The sequence below is a fragment of the Oncorhynchus gorbuscha genome, linkage group LG10 (genome assembly GCF_021184085.1).
Source record: "Oncorhynchus gorbuscha isolate QuinsamMale2020 ecotype Even-year linkage group LG10, OgorEven_v1.0, whole genome shotgun sequence".
Lineage (NCBI taxonomy): Eukaryota > Metazoa > Chordata > Actinopteri > Salmoniformes > Salmonidae > Oncorhynchus > Oncorhynchus gorbuscha.
In genome coordinates this window covers 31,479,140-31,498,585 of record NC_060182.1, presented here as the reverse complement: position 1 = coordinate 31,498,585, position 19,446 = coordinate 31,479,140, and the positions used below count along the sequence as shown (strand labels likewise).

At 45.1% G+C, this 19,446-nt stretch overlaps 1 protein-coding gene across 3 annotated transcripts in view; it reads left to right on the top strand.

Annotated features, from left to right (window-relative positions):
• Positions 1 to 19,446, top strand: part of LOC124045868 (protein kinase C and casein kinase substrate in neurons protein 1-like) — a 63,788-nt gene that overhangs the window by 41,140 nt on the left and 3,202 nt on the right. For all 3 annotated transcript variants that reach the window (XM_046365627.1, XM_046365628.1, XM_046365626.1), the window contains 4 exons: positions 1,286 to 1,442; positions 1,903 to 2,138; positions 6,147 to 6,302; positions 16,700 to 16,875. In XM_046365627.1, the coding sequence (XP_046221583.1) occupies positions 1,286 to 1,442; positions 1,903 to 2,138; positions 6,147 to 6,302; positions 16,700 to 16,875 (725 nt within the window). The remainder of the gene's footprint in view (positions 1 to 1,285; positions 1,443 to 1,902; positions 2,139 to 6,146; positions 6,303 to 16,699; positions 16,876 to 19,446) is intronic.

Below are 19,446 nucleotides of genomic sequence, written 5' to 3'. Positions count from 1 at the left end.
ATCTGAAACAGGTTTTCCTCAAGAATTTCCCTGTATTTATTGCCATCCATCATTCCTTCAATTCTGACCAGTTTCTCTGTCCCTGCCGATGGAAAAACATCCCCACCGCATGATGCTGCCACCACCATGCTTCACTGTGGGGATGGTGTTCTCGGGGTGATGAGAGGTGTTGGGTTTGCGCCAGAAACAGTGTTTTCCTTGATGGCCAAAAAGCTCAATTTTAGTCTCATCTGACCAGAGTACCTTCTTCCATATGTTTGGGGAGTCTCCCACATGCCTTTTGGCAAACACCAAACGTGTTTGCTTATATTTTTCTTTAAGCAATGGCTTTTTTTCTGGCCACTCTTCCGTAAAGCCCAGCTCTGTGGAGTGTACGGCTTAAAGTGTTCCTATGGACAGATACTCCAATCTCACAGGTGGACTTTATTTAACTAATTATGTGACTTCTGAAGGTAATTGGTTGCACCAGATCTTGTTTAGGGGTTTCATAGCAAAGGGGGTGAATACATATGCATGCACCACTTTTCCATTTTTACTTTAAAAAATGAAAAAAAATTAAACAAGTTCTTTTTGTCATTTCACTTCACCGATTTGGACTATTTTGTGTATGTCCATTACTTGAAATCCAAATAAAAATCCATTTAAATTACAGGTTGTAATGCAACAAAATAGGAAACCCCCAAGGGGGCTGAATACTTTTGCAAGGTACTGTATTATATTTTATTTGTTTTAGAGTAACTTAAAAAAAGTCACAGCGATGGCCACACACACAAAGCCGCTGCCATTGCATAACTACACATGCACAGGCATGAGCCGCCCCCCCACCTCCCTATGTCATGCACCAGGAGCTTATGCCCCCTGCAGGCACTGCGATGCCTGTGTTAAGGTGGCATCTCTTAAGGTGGTATGAGAATGATGAAAGTGAGTACAGGTGATTCTTTATTGTTACTCCAGGGTATTAGTAGATCATTTATCATTTCCGCCACTACACCACAGTTAAACTATTTATTTGATCTATTTTATCTCCATTTCATATTTTACTCTCTCTCTCTCTCTCTCTCTCTCTCTCTCTCTCTCTCTCTCTCTCTCTCTCTCTCTTATTTTACAGTTTATGTTGGCCCGTCAGATTAGTTATTTCCACCTAAAGATATTTTAGTGCTCTTAGAGATTTGGCATATTGAGTATTGCACTTGACTGCATCCTCATCTTCAATCATTGATATGTTGGGAAGCCTTGTGTTTTGCTCTTGTACCTCATATGTCTACCCTCCTCTGACCATTCTCAGGTGGGAAACTACAAGCGCGCCGTTAAGCGGATTGACGACGGCCACCGGCTCTGCAATGACCTCATGGGCTGCCTTCAGGAACGTGCCAAGATTGAGAAGGCCTATGGTGACCAGCTGACCGCCTGGTCCAAGAGATGGAGACAGCTGATCGAGAAAGGCCAGTATTGTGATTGTCTGTTTGGCGTCTGTTTTGAGGTCTTCATCCCATGTTAAATTCCTTTGATTTAACTCACTGCTCAGCTCCACCTGTCCCGATTGTATTGTGAGTGTTTTCTGTAAGATGAGGAGGCTTAACTTGTGCAAACTGGAATGGCTGATAAGAGCAGGAGCGTGAGACGGCTTGATGTACAAGTACACCCCCTGGCAAGGACGCTAGTCTACCGCAGGGCCTTACCCCCAATTATCTCCTTAATACTAAAGGCCAAACAGAGATGCATTGGATCCCATTTCTTCAATCTTTGGTATGACTTGCTTGGGGATCAAACTTCCAACCTTTCAAACTCAGGGCGGACACTCTGACCACAAGGCCACTGAGTTGGTCACGTTCACATTTTCAAAAAAAAATTCTGACACCTATATGTTTTGATTGAATGTCCCCCTGTATTCTCTAACCCCAGGACCCCAGTATGGCACCGTGGAGAGAGCGTGGCTGGGTGTGATGACCGAGGCTGAGAAGGTGAGTGAGCTGCACCAGGAGGTGAAGAACGGCCTGCTCAACGAAGACCTGGAGAAGGTCAAGAACTGGCAGAAGGAGGCGTACCACAAGCAGATGATCGGAGGCTTCAAGGAGGCCAAAGAGGCCGACGAGGGTTTCAAGAAGGCCCAGAAACCATGGGCCAAGAAGCTCAAAGAGGTAAGTGGACAGGAAGTTTTAGGGAAGGGGATCTGTTGTATCCTCCTTATTGCAACATCATGTGTACTTACATGGCTAACATGAATATCAGTTACTTTTAGAGTGAGTTGTTATTAAATACAAAGTGTACAATACAGTGAATGTATGAATGTGGGTAGCTATTTGACGCGCTTGGCTGTCTTCATGACTGACCTCTGTGACTACAACTGGTTGATTAGTCTATTTGGTTGTGCATCAGTCTGTCTGGCTGCAAAGGTACTGCATGGGAGTAGGATGGGTGACGCACACATTACACAGCTGTCATTGGACTGGGACTCGCCGGAGTAAAATCAAATCAAAGCTAATTTTATTTGTCACATGCGTCGAATACAACAGTGAAATGCATACTTACAAGCCCTTAACCAACAATGCAGTTTTCAGAAAATAACCCAAAAATAAGTAAGAGATAAGAATAACATATAATTAAAGAGCAGCAGTAAATAACAATAGCGGGGCTATATACAGGGGGTACTGGTCCAGAGTCAATGTGCGGGGCCACCTGTGTTGAGGTAATTGAGGTAATATGTACATTTAGGTAGAGTTATTAAAGTGACTATGCATAGCTAATAACAGAAAGTAGCAGCAGCGTAAAAGGGGTATGGGGGGGGGGGTAATGCAAATAGTCTGGATAGCCATTTGTTTAGCTGTTCAGGAGTCTTGTGTTTTGGGGGTAGAAGCTGTTTAGAAGCATCTTCGACCTAGACTTGGCGCTCTGGTACCGCTTGCCGTGCGGTAGCAGAGAGAACAGTCTATGACAAGGGCTAGAGTCTTTGACAATTTGTAGGGCCTTCCTCTGACAGCGCCTGGAATAGAGGTCCTGGATGGCTGGAAGCTTGGCCCCGGTGATGTACTGGGCCGTACGCACTACCCTCTGTAGTGCCTTGCGGTTGGAGGCCGAGCAGTTGCCTGGTATTGCCATACCAGGCGGTGATGCGACCAGATGCTCTCGATGGTGCAGCTGTAAAATCTTTTGAGGATCTGAGGACCCATGCCAAATCTTTTCAGTCTCCTGAATAGGTTTTGTCGTGCCCTCTTTACGACTGTCTTGGTGTGCTTGGACCATGTTAGTTTGTTGGTGATGTGGACGCCAAGGAACTTGAAGCTTTCAACCTGCTCCACTACAGCCCCGTCGATGAGAATGGGGGCGTGCTCGGTCCTCCTTTTCCTGTAGTCCACAATCATCTCCTTTGACTTGATCACGTTGAGGGAGTGGTTGTTGTCCTTGCACCACATGGCCAGGTCTCTGACCTCCTCCCTATAGGCTGTCTCATCGTTGTCAGTGATCAGGATGTTGCGTCAGGGTAGCCTAGTGGTTAGAGCGTTGGACTAATAACCGGAAGGTTGCAAGTTCAAACCCCCGAGCTGACAAGGTACAAATCTGTCGTTCTGCCCCTGAACAGGCAGTTAACCCACTGTTCCCAGGCCGTCATTGAAAATAAGAATTTGTTCTTAACTGACTTGCCTAGTTAAATAAAGGTTAAATAAATCAATAAAAATCAGCAAACTTAATGATGGTGTTGGAGTCAGGCCTGGCCGTGCAGTCATGAGTGAACAGGGAGTACAGGAGGGGACTTAGCTCGCACCCCTGAGGGGCCCTGTGTTGAGGATCAGCGTGGCGGATGTGTTGTTACCTACCCTTACCACCTGGGGGTGGCCAGTCAGGAAGTCCAGGATCCAGGTTGAGAGGGAGGTGTTTAGTCCCAGTCCTTAGCTAAGTGATGAGCTTTGAGGGCACTATGGTGTTGAACGCTGAACTGTATGAATAGCATTCTCACATAGGTGTTCCTTTTGTCCAGGTGTGAAAGGGAGGGATGGAGTGCAATAGAGATTGCATCATCTTTGGATCTGTTTGAGCGGTATGCAAATTGGAGTGGGTCTAGGGTCTCTGGGATAATGGTGTTGATGTGAGCCATTACCAGCCTTTCTAAGCATTTCATGGCTCCAGAGGTGAGTGCTATGGGTCGGTAGTCATTTAGGAAGGTTACCAAATCCAAATCCAATCAAATTTTACATACACATGGTTAGCAGATGTTAATGCGAGTGTAGCGAAATACTTGTGCTTCTAGTTCCGACAGTGCAGTGATATCTAACAAGTAATCAAACAATTTCCCAACAACTACCTAATATACACAAATCTAAAGGGGTGAATGAGAATATGTACATATAAATATATGGATGAGCGATGGCCGAGTGGCATAGGCAAGGTGCAACAAAATATGTATATACATACATATGATATGAGTAATGTAAGATATGTAAACATTATTAAAGTGCCTTTATTTAAAGTGGCATTGTTTAAAGTGACTAGTGATCCATTTATTAAAGTGGCCAGTGATTGTGTCTCAATGTAGGCAGCAGCCTCTCTCAGTTAGTGATGGCTGTTTAGCAGTCTGATGGCCTTGAGATAGAAGCTGTTTTTCAGTCTCTCGGTCCCATCTTTGATGCACCTGTACTGACCTCGCCTTCTGGATGGTAGCGGTGTGAACAGGCAGTGGCTCGGATGGTTGTTGTCCATGATGATCTTTTTGGACTTCCTGTGACATCGAGTGCTGTAGGTGTCATGGAGGACAGGTAGTTTGTCCCCAGTGATGCGTTGTGCAGACCGCACCACCCTCTGGAGAGCCTTGTAGTTGAGGGGGGTGCAGTTTCCGTACCAGCCCGACACGATGCTCTCGATTGTGCATCTGTAAAAGTTTATCAAGGTTTTGGGTGAAGAGGCAAATTTCTTCAGCCTCCTGTTGCGCCTTCTTCACCACACTGTCTGTGTGGGTGGACCATTTCAGTTTGTCTGTGATGTGTACGCAGAGGAACTTAAAACTTTCCACCTTCCACTGCTGTCCCTTCGATGTGGATAGGGAGATGCTCCCTCTGCTGTTTCCTGAAGTCCACGATCATCATCTTATTTTGTTGACGTTGAGTGAGAGGTTGTTTTCCTGACACCACACTCCGAGTGCCCTCACCTCCTCCCTGTACCCAAGTGTTCTTGGGCACAGGAACTATGGTGGTCTGCTTGAGACATGTTGGTATTACAGACTTAGACAGGGAGAGGTTGAAAATGTCCGTGAAGACACTTGCCAGTTGGTCTGCGCATGCTCGGAGTACACGTCCTGGTAATCCGTCTGGCCCTGTGGCCTTGTGAATGTTGACCTGTTTAAAGCTCTTACTCACATCGGCTACAGAGAGCGTGATCACACATTCGTCCGGAACAGCTGATGCTCTCATGCATGTTTCAGTGTTACTTGCCTTGAAGTGAACATAGAAGTTATTTAGCTAGTCTGGTAAGCTCATGTCACTGCGCAGCTCTCGGCTGTGCTTCCCTTTGTGGTCTGTTATAGTTTGCAAGCCCTGCCAAATCCGACGAGTGTCGGATTTGTGTAGCCGGTGTAGTAGCCGGTGTAGTACGATTCGATTTTAGTCCTGTATTGATGCTTTGCCTGTTTGATGGTTTGTTGGAGGGCAAAGCGGGATTTCTTATAAGCTTCCGGGTTAGCCTCCTGCTCCTTTACCCTTTAGCTCAGTGTGAATGTTGCCTGTAATCCATGGCTTCTGGTTGGGGTATGTACGTACAGTCACTGTGGGAACGACATCCTCGACGCACTTATTGATAAAGCCAGTGACTGATGTGGTGTACTCCTCAATGTCATCAGAAGAATCCCGGAACATATTCAAGTCTGTGCTAGCCTAAGTAGTGTTTAGGCCATCTTTAAAACATTTGTCATTTGAGCTACATCTGAGTCAGCACACAAGCTGCTCTGCCAAATAGCTAGGTACTATAGCTACAGGTGTTTATGTGTTAGTTCTGTTTTGTTTAGTATAATGAGTCTTGCTGAGTCACTCATCCAAGCTGACCATCAGAGAAGAACATTGCCCTTTCAACAATAACTAAATTAAGTCACCTGCATGCTTAAATGTATTAGTATTTAACAATGTATCTATAGAGATACTAAGATTGTATACGTGATTCCACAGATGGAGACTGCTAAGAAAACATACCACATGGCGTGTAAGGAGGAGAAACTGGCCGCCACCCGAGAGGCAGACGGGAAGACACAGGCCTCCGTCACAACTGATCAGCAGAAGAAACTCCACGAGAAAACAGACAAGTGCAAACATGACATGCAGAAGGTGAGACAGAGGCCCGACAAATGGAAAAAAGGACATGACTACCTTTTTTGTACAAATGTATGAAAATGTAAGACTTTACGTCATAGAATTTGACGTTATGCATATCAAACATGTCGTGACTTTAACATTAATCTGAAGAATGTTATTAATCTAATTAACTAACTATGTTTAATTGTTAACCAGTTAAATGAATAATGTAACAATTAACTCATTAGGATCTGGGACACCAAGAGAGCGGTTCTTTACAGATTTACCATCTCCCGAATTAAACCCTAAAAGGTTTTTACCTATCACATCTATAAACAGTCAACTTATTAATCATAAACTTGTATCATATCATCATTCTGAACAGTCGTAACCTCCTGGCATCTGCAAAAACATGAGCCTTACTTATGATTCAGTACTACACAAATTGGTTTAATTATTTATTTACTAGCTAATTAAATGGGAACACAGGATAAACACTGGTTATTGACTGGGGACTTAATACGTTGAAAACAGGTCCCTAGCGGAATGATAACAACATGGCTGCTTGTTAAAGAATAGATGGAGAAGGTGAGAGAGAGGCACAGAGACACTTAACATTGGTACGTTCAGAAATAACTTTCACCTACAGTAACCATATACTTTGCACACAAACTGCCGCCCGCTTTGAGTGAGAAATCATGAATGTACTTACGTGAAAGAGTTGATTTTCCTTCCATTCCCTCTTGAAGATGCTTCTTTGAAGATAGGCTAGCCAACCGTATCGATGGTTACCCAGTAGGGTGATGAGAGTAGAGTAATGTGATAGCTTGAGCAGAGTAACAGGATGGTCCTACTTAAATTCGCTTTCGAAGATGCTCTACTTCGGTCAGCTAATCAGCCGTACCAGTTATTGCCAGGAAGGGGAGTTTATCTTCTCCACCTCATGTTGAGATTCAAAGTTCAACCCTTTTTAAATGTACAGCTGCGTGCTTCACACTTTTTCTGGTTTAATGTGTTCTTAACCCATCATTTATACCTTTTGCTCGAAAGGGGTAGTTCAGGTAGGCTGACACACTCTCTGGCCTCACTTCGGGGCGGTGACTACTCACAGTGCAAAGTTATGGAAAACAATTATCTCTTATAGCTCTTCACATCACTTCCCTCTCTTAACAAACACTTTCATACTTTTTCCTATTACATGCACAATGCATAGTATGGGAACTTGGGTGGGTATACTGTCCAAGTTACAGTATTTCCTTCATAATATTTTTAATGACATCACAAAATAACAAAAAAATGACATTAGTGTTCTATAGATCGCCTCTGACCATTCCCCACATTCTACATTAGAAATATTTTTCCAGTATTCGCTTTTCAACGTATTCGAGTTTCAGCTGGAAAAAGGTCTGTTGAGACAAAGCACATTCCTTTAGTGATCTTCTCCTTTGATTTACAACAAGACATGAGTTGTTCATCCCCACTAGTTCTTTCCTTCCCCCTCTACAGGTGAAAGGGGATCTGATTGAAGTTATTCGTTGCAAACCTGATGTGACATATTTGGATTCTCGTGGACAGTCAGGACAAACATTTACATGAACATTTTAGTCATTTAGCAAACGGTCTTTTCCAGAGCGACTTACAGTTGGTGCATTCACCTTAAGATAGTTAGGTGAGACAACCACAACCAAACAGGTGACAATTCCATTTTGACAAGTGTCATTACAACTGTTTTAAAATACAGTTGAAGTCGGAAGTTTACATACACTTAGGTTGGAGTCATTAAAACTTGTTTTTCAACCACTCCACAAATTTCTTGTTAATAACAAATTATTTTTGGGAAGTCGGTTAGGACATCTACTTTGTACATGACACAAGTAATTTTTCCAACAATTGTTTACAGACAGATTATTTCACTTATAATTCACTGTATCACAAATCCAGTGGGTCAGAAGTTTACATACACTAAGTTGACTGTGCCTTTTAAACAGCTTGGAATATTCCAGAAATTATGTCATGGCTTTAGAAGCTTCTGATAGGCTAATTGGAGGTGTACCTGTGGAGGATTATCTGTGGATGTATTTCAAGGCCTACCTTCAAACCAAGTGCCTCTTTGCTTGACATCATGGGCAAATCAAAAGAAATCAGCCAAGACCTCAGAAAGAAAATTGTAGACCTCCACAAGTCTGGTTCATCCTTGGGAGCAATTTCCAAACGCCTGAAGGTACCACGTTCACCTGTACAAACAATAGTACGCAAGTATAAACACCACGAGACCACCCATCTGCGATACCGCTCAGGAAGGAGACTCACTCTGTCTCCTAGAGATGAACGTACTTTGGTGCGAAAAGTGCAACTCAATCCCAGAACAACAGCAAAGGACCTTGTGAAGATGCTGGAGGAAACATGTACAAAAGTATCTATTTCCACAGTAACGAGTCCTATATCGACATAATCAGAAAGGCCGCTCAGCAAGGAAGAAGCCACTGCTCTAAAACCGGCATAAAAAAACAGACTATGGTTTGCAACTGCACATGGGGACAAATATCGTACTTTTTGGAGAAATGTCCTTTGGTCTGATTAAACAAAAATAGAACTGTTTGGCCATAATGACCATCGTTATGTTTGGAGGAAAAAGGGGGAGGCTTGCAAGCCAAAGAACACCATCCCAACCGTGAAGCACGGGGGTGGCAGCATCATGTTGTGGGCATGCTTTGCTGCAGGAGGGACTGGTGCACTTCACAAAATAGATGGGATCATGAGGGATATATTGAAGCAACATCTCAAGACATCAGTAAGGAAGTTAAAGCTTGGTCGCAAATGGATCTTCCAAATGGACAATGACCCCAAGCATACTTCCAAAGTTGTGGCAAAATGGTTTAAGGACAACAAGGTCAAGGTATTGGAGTGGCCCTCACAAAGCCCTGACCTCAATCCTATAGAAAATTTGCGGGCAGACCTGAAAAAGCATGTGCGAGCAAGGAGTCCTACAAACCTGACGTAGTTAAATCAAATCAAATCCAATTTTATTTGTCACATACACATGGTTAGCAGATGTTAATGCGAGTGTAGCGAAATGCTTGTGCTTCTAGTTCCGACAATGCAGTAATAACCAACAAATAATCTAACTAACAATTCCAAAACTACTGTCTTATACACAGTGTAAGTGTCATGTTTTGTCATTGGTTATCATGTCTTGTCTCTGTGCTTCCCTTCTATTCGTTTCCCTCTGCTGGTCTTATTAGGTTCTTTCCCTCTTTCTATCCCTCTCTCCCCCTCCCTCTCTCCCTCTCTCGCTCTCTCTCTCTATCGTTCCGTTCCTGCTCCCAGCTGTTCCTCATTCTCCTAACTACCTCATTTACTCTTTTCACACCTGTCCCCTATTTTGCCCTCTGATTAGAGCCCCTATTTCTCCCTCTGTTTTCCGCTTCTGTCCTTGTCGGATCCTTGTATGATGTTCGCTGTTCTGTGTCCTTGTTACGCCCTGTCGTGTTTTACCTTCTTCAGATGCTGCGTGTGAGCAGGTGTCAGTGTCAGCTACGGCCGGTGCCTTCCCGAAACAACCTGCAGTCTGTGGTCGAGTCTCCAGTCATTCCTCTCTACTGACGAGTGGATTTCAGTTTTCCTGTTTTGCTTTCACCTAGATTATCCAGGATTATCACTTTTGTCTAAAACTGGAATAAAGACTCTGTTTTCGTTAAGTCGCTTTTGGGTCCTCATTCACCTGCATAACAGAAGGATCCGACCAAGAATGGACCCAGCGACTACGGATTCTCGCAACACTGCCGTCGAGATCCAGGGAGCAATGCTCGGCAGACACGAGCAGGAATTGTCTGCTGCTCGTCATGCCGTTGAGACCCTGGCCGCTCAGGTTTCCGACCTCTCAGGACAGTTTCAGAGTCTTCGTCTCGTGCCACCAGCTACTTCCTGGTCTTCCGAGTCTCCGGAACCTAGGGTTAATAACCCACCATGTTACTCTGGGCAGCCCACTGAGTGCCGCTCTTTTCTCACCCAGTGTGATATTGTGTTCTCTCTCCAACCCAACACATACTCAAGCGAGAGAGCTCGGATTGCTTACGTCATTTCACTCCTTATTGGTCGGGCTCGGGAGTGGGGCACAGCTATCTGGGAGGCAAGGGCTGAGTGTTCTAACAATTATCTGAACTTTAAAGAGGAGATGATACGGGTTTTTGATCGTTCAGTTTTTGGTAAGGAGGCTTCTAGGGCCCTGGCTTCCCTATGTCATGGTGATCGATCCATAACGGATTACTCTATAGAGTTTCGCACTCTTGCTGCCTCCAGTGACTGGAACGAGCCGGCGTTGCTCGCTCGTTTTCTGGAGGGACTCCACGCTGAGGTTAAAGATGAGATTCTCTCCCGGGAGGTTCCTTCCAGCGTGGACTCTTTGATTGCACTCGCCATCCGCATAGAACGACGGGTAGATCTTCGTCACTGAGCTCGTGGAAGAGAGCTCGCGTTAACGGTGTTCCCCCTCTCCGCATCTCAACCATCTCCTCCCTCCGGCTCAGAGTCTGAGCCCATGCAGCTGGGAGGTATTCGCATCTCGACTAAGGAGAGGGAACGGAGGATCACCAACCGCCTTTGCCTCTATTGCGGTTCTGCTGGACATTTTGTCAATTCATGTCCAGTAAAAGCCAGAGCTCATCAGTAAGCGGAGGGCTACTGGTGAGCGCTACTACTCAGGTCTCTCCATCAAGATCCTGTACTACCTTGTCGGTCCATCTACGCTGGACCGGTTCGGCTGCTTCCTGCAGTGCCTTGATAGACTCTGGGGCTGAGGGTTGTTTTATGGACGAAGCATGGGCTCGGAAACATGACATTCCTCTCAGACAGTTAGGGAAGCCCACGCCCATGTTCGCCTTAGATGGTAGTCTTCTCCCCAGTATCAGATGTGAGACACTACCTTTAACCCTCACAGTTTCTGGTAACCACAGTGAGACCATTTCCTTTTTGATTTTTCGTTCACCTTTTACACCTGTTGTTTTGGGTCATCCCTGGCTAGTATGTCATAATCCTTCTATTAATTGGTCTAGTAATTCTATCCTATCCTGGAACGTTTCTTGTCATGTGAAGTGTTTAATGTCTGCTATCCCTCCTGTTTCTTCTGTCCCCTCTTCTCAGGGGGAACCTGGTGATTTGACAGGAGTACCGGAGGAATATCATGATCTGCGCACGGTCTTCAGTCGGTCCAGAGCCAACTCCCTTCCTCCTCACCGGTCGTATGATTGTTGTATTGATCTCCTTCCGGGGACCACTCCCCCTCGGGGTAGACTATACTCTATGTCGGCTCCCGAACGTAAGGCTCTCGAGGATTATTTGTCTGTTTCTCTCGACGCCGGTACCGTGGTGCCTTCTTCCTCTCCCGCCGGAGCGGGGTTTTTTTTTGTTAAGAAGAAGGACGGTACTCTGCGCCCCTGCGTGGATTATCGAGGGTTGAATGACATTACGGTTAAGAATCGTTATCCGCTTCCCCTTATGTCGTCAGCCTTCGAAATTCTGCAGGGAGCCAGGTTCTTTACTAAGTTGGACCTTCGTAACGCTTACCATCTCGTGCGCATCAGAGAGGGGGACGAGTGGAAAACGGCGTTTAACACTCCGTTAGGGCATTTTGAATACCGGGTTCTGCCGTTCGGTCTCGCTAATGCTCCAGCTGTCTTTCAGGCATTAGTTAATGATGTACTGAGAGACATGCTGAACATTTTTGTTTTCGTCTACCTTGACGATATCCTGATTTTTTTCACCGTCACTCGAGATTCATGTTCAGCACGTTCGACGTGTACTCCAGCGCCTTTTAGAGAATTGTCTCTACGTGAAGGCTGAGAAGTGCGCCTTTCATGTCTCCTCTGTCACATTTCTCGGTTCTGTTATTTCCGCTGAAGGCATTCAGATGGATCCCGCTAAGGTCCAGGCTGTCAGTGATTGGCCCGTTCCAAAGTCACGTGTCGAGTTGCAGCGCTTTCTAGGTTTCGCTAATTTCTATCGGCGTTTCATTCGTAATTTCGGTCAAGTTGCTGCCCCTCTCACAGCTCTTACTTCTGTCAAGACGTGCTTTAAGTGGTCCGGTTCCGCCCAGGGAACTTTTGATCTCCTCAAGAAGCGTTTTACATCCGCTCCTATCCTTGTTACTCCTGACGTCACTAAACAATTAATTGTCGAGGTCCATCCTTGCGCTTATTTTTCTCATCGCCTGTCGCCATCGGAACGCAACTATGATGTGGGTAACCGCGAACTGCTCGCCATCCGCTTAGCCCTAGGCGAATGGCGACAGTGGTTGGAGGGGGCGACCGTTCCTTTTGTCGTTTGGACTGACCATAAGAACCTTGAGTACATCCGTTCTGCCAAACGACTTAATGCACGTCAAGCTCGTTGGGCGTTGTTTTTCGCGCGTTTCGAGTTCGTGATTTCTTATCGCCCGGGTAATAAGAACACCAAGCCTGATGCCTTATCCCGTCTCTTTAGTTCTTCTGTGGCTTCTACCGACCCCGAGGGGATTCTCCCTGAAGGGCGTGTTGTCGGGTTGACTGTCTGGGGAATTGAGAGACAGGTAAAGCAAGCACTCACTCACACTGCGTCGCCGCGCGCTTGTCCTAGTAACCTTCTTTTCGTTCCTGTCTCTACTCGTCTGGCTGTTCTTCAGTGGGCTCACTCTGCCAAGTTAGCTGGCCACCCCGGCGTTCGGGGTACGCTTGCTTCTATTCGCCAGCGGTTTTGGTGGCCTCCTCAGGAGCGTGACACGCGCCGTTTCGTGGCTGCTTGTTCGGACTGCGCGCAGACTAAGTCAGGTAACTCTCCTCCTGCCGGTCGTCTCAGACCGCTTCCCATTCCTTCTCGACCATGGTCTCACATCGCCTTAGACTTTATTACCGGTCTGCCTTCGTCTGCGGGGAAGACTGTGATTCTTACGGTTGTCGATAGGTTCTCTAAGGCGGCACATTTCATTCCCCTCGCTAAGCTTCCTTCCGCTAAGGAGACGGCACAAATCATCATTGAGAATGTGTTCAGAATTCATGGCCTCCCGTTAGACGCCGTTTCAGACAGAGGTCCGCAATTCACGTCACAGTTTTGGAGGGAGTTCTGTCGTTTGATTGGTGCTTCCGTCAGTCTCTCTTCCGGTTTTCATCCCCAGTCTAACGGTCAAGCAGAAAGGGCCAATCAGACGATTGGTCGCATATTACGCAGCCTTTCTTTTAGAAACCCTGCGTCTTGGGCAGAACAGCTCCCCTGGCAGAATACGCTCACAACTCGCTTCCTTCGTCTGCTACCGGGCTATCTCCATTTCAGAGTAGTCTTGGGTACCAGCCTCCTCTGTTCTCGTCCCAGCTCGCCGAGTCCAGCTTTCCCTCCGCTCAGGCTGTTGTCCAACGTTGTGAGGGCACCTGGAGGAGGGTCAGGTCTGCACTTTGCCGTTACAGGGCGCAGACTGTGAGAGCCGCCAATAAACGTAGGATTAAGAGTCCTAGGTATTGTCACGGTCAGAGAGTGTGGCTTTCCACTCGTAACCTTCCCCTTACGACAGCTTCTCGCAAGTTGACTCCGCGGTTCATTGGTCCGTTCCGTGTCTCTCAGGTCGTCAATCCTGTCGCTGTGCGACTGCTTCTTCCGCGACATCTTCGTCGCGTCCACCCTGTCTTCCATGTCTCCTGTGTTAAGCCTTTTCTTCGCACCCCCGTTCGTCTCCCCCCCCCCGTCCTTGTCGAGGGCGCACCTATTTACAAGGTACGGAAGATCATGGACATGCGTTCTCGGGGACGTGGTCACCAGTACTTAGTGGATTGGGAGGGTTACGGTCCTGAGGAGAGGCGTTGGGTTCCATCTCGGGACGTGCTGGACGGTTCGTTGATTGATGATTTCCTCCGTTGCCGCCAGGGTTCCTCCTCGAGTGCGCCAGGAGGCACTCGGTGAGTGGGGGGGGTACTGTCATGTTTTGTCATTGGTTATCATGTCTTGTCTCTGTGCTTCCCTTCTATTCGTTTCCCTCTGCTGGTCTTATTAGGTTCTTTCCCTCTTTCTATCCCTATCTCCCCCTCCCTCTCTCCCTCTCTCGCTCTCTCTCACTATCGTTCCGTTCCTGCTCCCAGCTGTTCCTCATTCTCCTAACTACCTCATTTACTCTTTTCACACCTGTCCCCTATTTTGCCCTCTGATTAGAGCCCCTATTTCTCCCTCTGTTTTCCGCTTCTGTCCTTGTCGGATCCTTGTATGATGTTCGCTGTTCTGTGTCCTTGTTACGCCCTGTCGTGTTTTACCTTCTTCAGATGCTGCGTGTGAGCAGGTGTCAGTGTCAGCTACGGCCGGTGCCTTCCCGAAACAACCTGCAGTCTGTGGTCGAGTCTCCAGTCATTCCTCTCTACTGACGAGTGGATTTCAGTTTTCCTGTTTTACTTTCACCTAGATTATCCAGGATTATCACTTTTGTCTAAAACTGGAATAAAGACTCTGTTTTCGTTAAATCGCTTTTGGGTCCTCATTCACCTGCATAACAGTAAGGGGATAAAGAATATGTACATAAAGATATATGAACGAGTGATGGTACAGAGCAGCAGAGGCAAGATACAGTAGATGGTATCGAGTACAGTATATACATATGAGATGAGTATGTAAACAAAGTGGCATAGTTAAAGAGGCTAGTGATACATGTATTACATAAGGATGCAGTAGATGATATAGAGTACAGTATATACGTATGCATATGAGATTAATAATGTAGGGTATGTAAACATTATATTAGGTAGCATTGTTTAAAGTGGCTAGTGATATATTTGACATCATTTCCCATCAATTCCCATTATTAAAGTGGCTGGAATTGAGTCAGTATCAGTGTGTTGGCAGCAGCCACTCAATGTTAGTGGTGGCTGTTTAACAGTCTGATGGCCTTGAGATAGAAACTGTTTTTCAGTCTCTCGGTCCCAGCTTTGATGCACCTGTACTGACCTCGCCTTCTGGATGATAGCGGGGTGAACAGGCAGTGGCTCGGGTGGTTGTTGTCCTTGATGATCTTTATGGCCTTCCTGTAACATCGGGTGGTGTAGGTGTCCTGGAGGGCAGGTAGTTTGCCCCCCGGTGATGCGTTGTGCAGACCTCACTACCCTCTGGAGAGCCTTACGGTTGTGGGCGGAGCAGTTGCCGTACCAGGCAGTGATACAGCCCGCCAGGATGCTCTCGATTGTGCATCTGTAGAAGTTTGTGAGTGCTTTTGGTGACAAGCCAAATTTCTTCAGCCTCCTGAGGTTGAAGAGGCGCCGCTGCGTCTTCTTCACGATGCTGTCTGTGTGAGTGGACCAATTCAGTTTGTCTGTGATGTGTATGCCGAGGAACTTAAAACTTACTACCCTCTCCACTACTGTTCCATCGATGTGGATAGGGGGGTGTTCCCTCTGCTGTTTCCTGAAGTCCACAATCATCTCCTTAGTTTTGTTGACGTTGCTAGGGTTAAAGAACAGCATGTAAAGATGAGGTCAATGAGTGTGGGAGAAAGAGAACTGTGAAGGTGACCCTCAGGAACTTATCAAGGCATCAAGCTCATTGATGAACTCTCCGAGGAACCTGGAGGGCGGATAAGGATGTTAAGCTTGAAAGGGCTAGTAACTGTGACAGCATGGAATTCAAAGGAGGCGATAGACAGATGGGTACCAGAGGTTATTTTCCTTACACCAGCTTTGTCAGGAGGCATGGGCCAAAATTCACCCAATGTATTATGGGAAGCTTGTGGAATGCTACCCGAAATGTTTGACCCAAGTGAAACAATTTAAAGGCAATGCTACCAAATACTAACTGAGTGTATGTAAACTTCTGACCCACTGGGAATGTGATGAAAGAAATAAAAGCTGAAATAAATAATTCTCTCTACTATTATTCTGACATTTCACATTCTTAAAATAAAGTGGTGATCCTAACTGACCTAAAAAAAAATATTTTTAAATGTCAGGTATTGTGAAAAACTGAGTTGACATGTATTTGGCTAAGGTGTATGTAAACTTCCGACTTCGACTGTATATGTAGTGGTATTAACACTGTGGTGAGTGCGTGTGCTATTGCAGTATACTACGTACATCATATCTCAAACAGACTGATCATTATTATTAGTTTCTGTTTCTGTTAGTGGCTCAAGTGAAATAAAGCTGTGAAAAACAGAATCAATGCAGGACTATTTAAGACGACTCGGTGAGATTACAGTGGTGAACACAGGACGTAATCCAGCAGGGTGGATCTCCGACTCTATTCACAGAGCCCTGGTGATGACAAGAGCAGATTACTCTGGGCCAGGGAGAGTGAGATGCTTACAGTATACACACCCACGGTGAACTAATGCAGGTTGCTTGGTATTCAACCCAGAGTGCAAAACGTCTAGTTGTAATGACGTCAAAATGACATCATTATCTGTCAGAGCTGATGCTGTCCTTATCATCCCCTAGGCTAAGGAGAAGTATGAGAAGTCTCTGTCGGAGTTGAGTGGGGTCACTCCCCCATACCAGGAGAGCATGGAGCAAGTGTTTGACCAGTGCCAGCAGCATGAGGTCAAGAGACTCACCTTCCTTAAAGAGATCCTGCTGGACATTAAACGCCACCTCAATCTCACTGAGAACCAAAGGTCAGTGACTGGTGTTATCCTCTATCGTCCCATACATACTACAGCCCATCCTTTATTACATAACCTACATCAACCTATCCTCCCACATGGCCTTTGAATGAAAGGGTTATTGAGGAAAACTTTTCAGTTGGTACAGGATCAGACCTGTGTTTAAATACTATTTAGGGTATTTCAATACTTTTAAAGACATTTTGATGTAAAAAAATATATATTTTCTTTTATTGGAAAATTAACATGGTTGAATATTGGAATGTATTTGGAAATACACTCGGAAAAGTATTGGCGCGTATTTGGAAATACTCAGACACAGGAAAGTGTATTTTCAAATACAGATATTTAATTACTCAATGCATTCAAAACCCTTTAGTCGTAGGGGTATTTGAAATGATGTATTTGGAAATACATGAAGTACATGAAGCTATTTATAGAAAGTTATTTGAAATGACTTTAAAATACTTCAAATAGAAGTAGCTGATTTGGCCACATTATTTGAAAATACTCAAATAAACAGAAAATAAGTATTTAAATGACAAATACTTAAATAGTCATGTGTTTTAACCCAAGCTTGTACAGATGTTGTACATACAGTGCATTCGGAAAGTATTCAGACCCCTTGCCTTTTTCCACATTTTTAACATTTTGTTACGTTACAGCCTTATTCTAAAATTGATTAAATTAATGTTTTACTCATCAATCTACGCACAATTCCCCGTAATAGCGAAAAGAAAAACAGGTTTTTGAACATTTTTTGCAAAAAATACCTTATTTACATAAGTATTCTGACCCTTTTCTATGAGACCCGAAATTGAGCTCGGTGCATCCTGTTTGCATTGATCATCATTGATATATTTCTACAACTTGATTGGAGTCCACCTGTGGTAAATTCTACAACATTGAAGGATCCTAAGAACACAGTGGCCTCCATCATTCTTAAATGGAAGGAGTTTGGAAACACCAAGACACTTACTAGCACTGGCCGCACGGCCAAACTGAGCAGTCTGAGGAGAAGGGCCTTGGTCAGGGTGGTGACCAAGAACCTAATGGTCACTCTGACAGAGCTCCAGAAGGATAAACATCTCTGCAGCACTCCACCAATCAGACCTTTATGGTAGACTGGCCAGACGGAAGCCACCCCTCAGTAGAAGGCACATGACAGCCCGCTTGGAGTTTGCCAAAAGTTACCTAAAGACTCTCAGTCCATGAGAGACAAGATTCTCTGGTCTGATGAAACCAAGATTGAACTCTTTGGCCTGGACTAAACCTAGGACCATCCCTACAATGAGGCATGGTGGTGGCAGCATCATGCTGTGGGGATGTTTTTCAGTGAAAGGGACTAGGAGACTAGTCAGGATCAAGGGAAAGATGAATGGAGCAGAGTACAGAGAGGTCCTTGATGAAAACCTGCACCAGAGCGCTCAGGACATCAGACTGGAGCAAGGTTCACCTTCCAACAGGACAACGACCCTAAGCACACAGCCAATACAACGCAGGAGTGGCTTTGGGAGAAGTTTCTGAATGTCCAGAGCCCGGACATGAACCCGATCGAACATCTCTGGAGAGACCTGAAAATAGCTGTGCAGCGACGCTCCCCATCCAACCTGACAGAGCTTGAGAGGATCTGCAGAAAAGAATGGGAGAAACTCACCAAATACAGGTGTGCCAGGTTTGTACTGTCATACCCAAGATGACTTGGGTAATGGCTGTAATCACTGCCAAAGGTGCTTCAACAAAGTACTGAGTAAAGGGTCTGAATACTTATGTAAATTTAATATTTCAGTTTTTGCTTTGTCATTATGGGGTATTGTCTATAGATGGATGAGGGGAAAAAACAATGTCATCCATTTTAGAATAAGGTTGTAACGTAACAAAATGTGGAAAAAGTCAAGGGTGTCTGAATACTTTCCAAATGCATTGTATAATGAAATTGGTATCATCTACACAACAGCAAATCTGCCTTGAAAAACAATTCCACATTCGTGTTGATAATACAGTCAAAATACCTTAATTACAGCATTAATCTCTTTAAGTGCTTAGCTGCATTATTTTGAGTTATTCGTTGAGTCTATGGATTATTTTAAACATCACATTCAGAGGAAATCTACTCCCAATGTGCTTGATTTATGTTGTCGCTTTCATTACAGTTGGTTTGAAATAGATAAATCTCAATGATGCAGTTAATTACATTTCAGACAAATTGCATCATGTCAGAGTGAATGCGTGTCATATTCTTGGCTGTGAATCAAATTGCGTGTGATACAAAGCCAGGTTCCATGGTGATTGGAATAAGGAGTTCATTCAAGCTGTTTCCTGGGTGTTTGGTCTTGCTTTATGATTAGTATGGAGGATGTGTGTAGGCTTTTATAGTGTGGTATGGAGTACTAAGTACACTGGCCTTTTGGACGGCAGTATTGGTGATAACCCATAAATCAACCATAGGGTTATGGTATGCTAACAACTACGAACCCATGCCTCAGCTTTCATCAACACACTCATGTAAATACAGACAGCTTGTCTCAGTGACAGCAGTAAAAGCAGAAACATCACTTGTAACTTGTATGTGTTTGGAAGAAT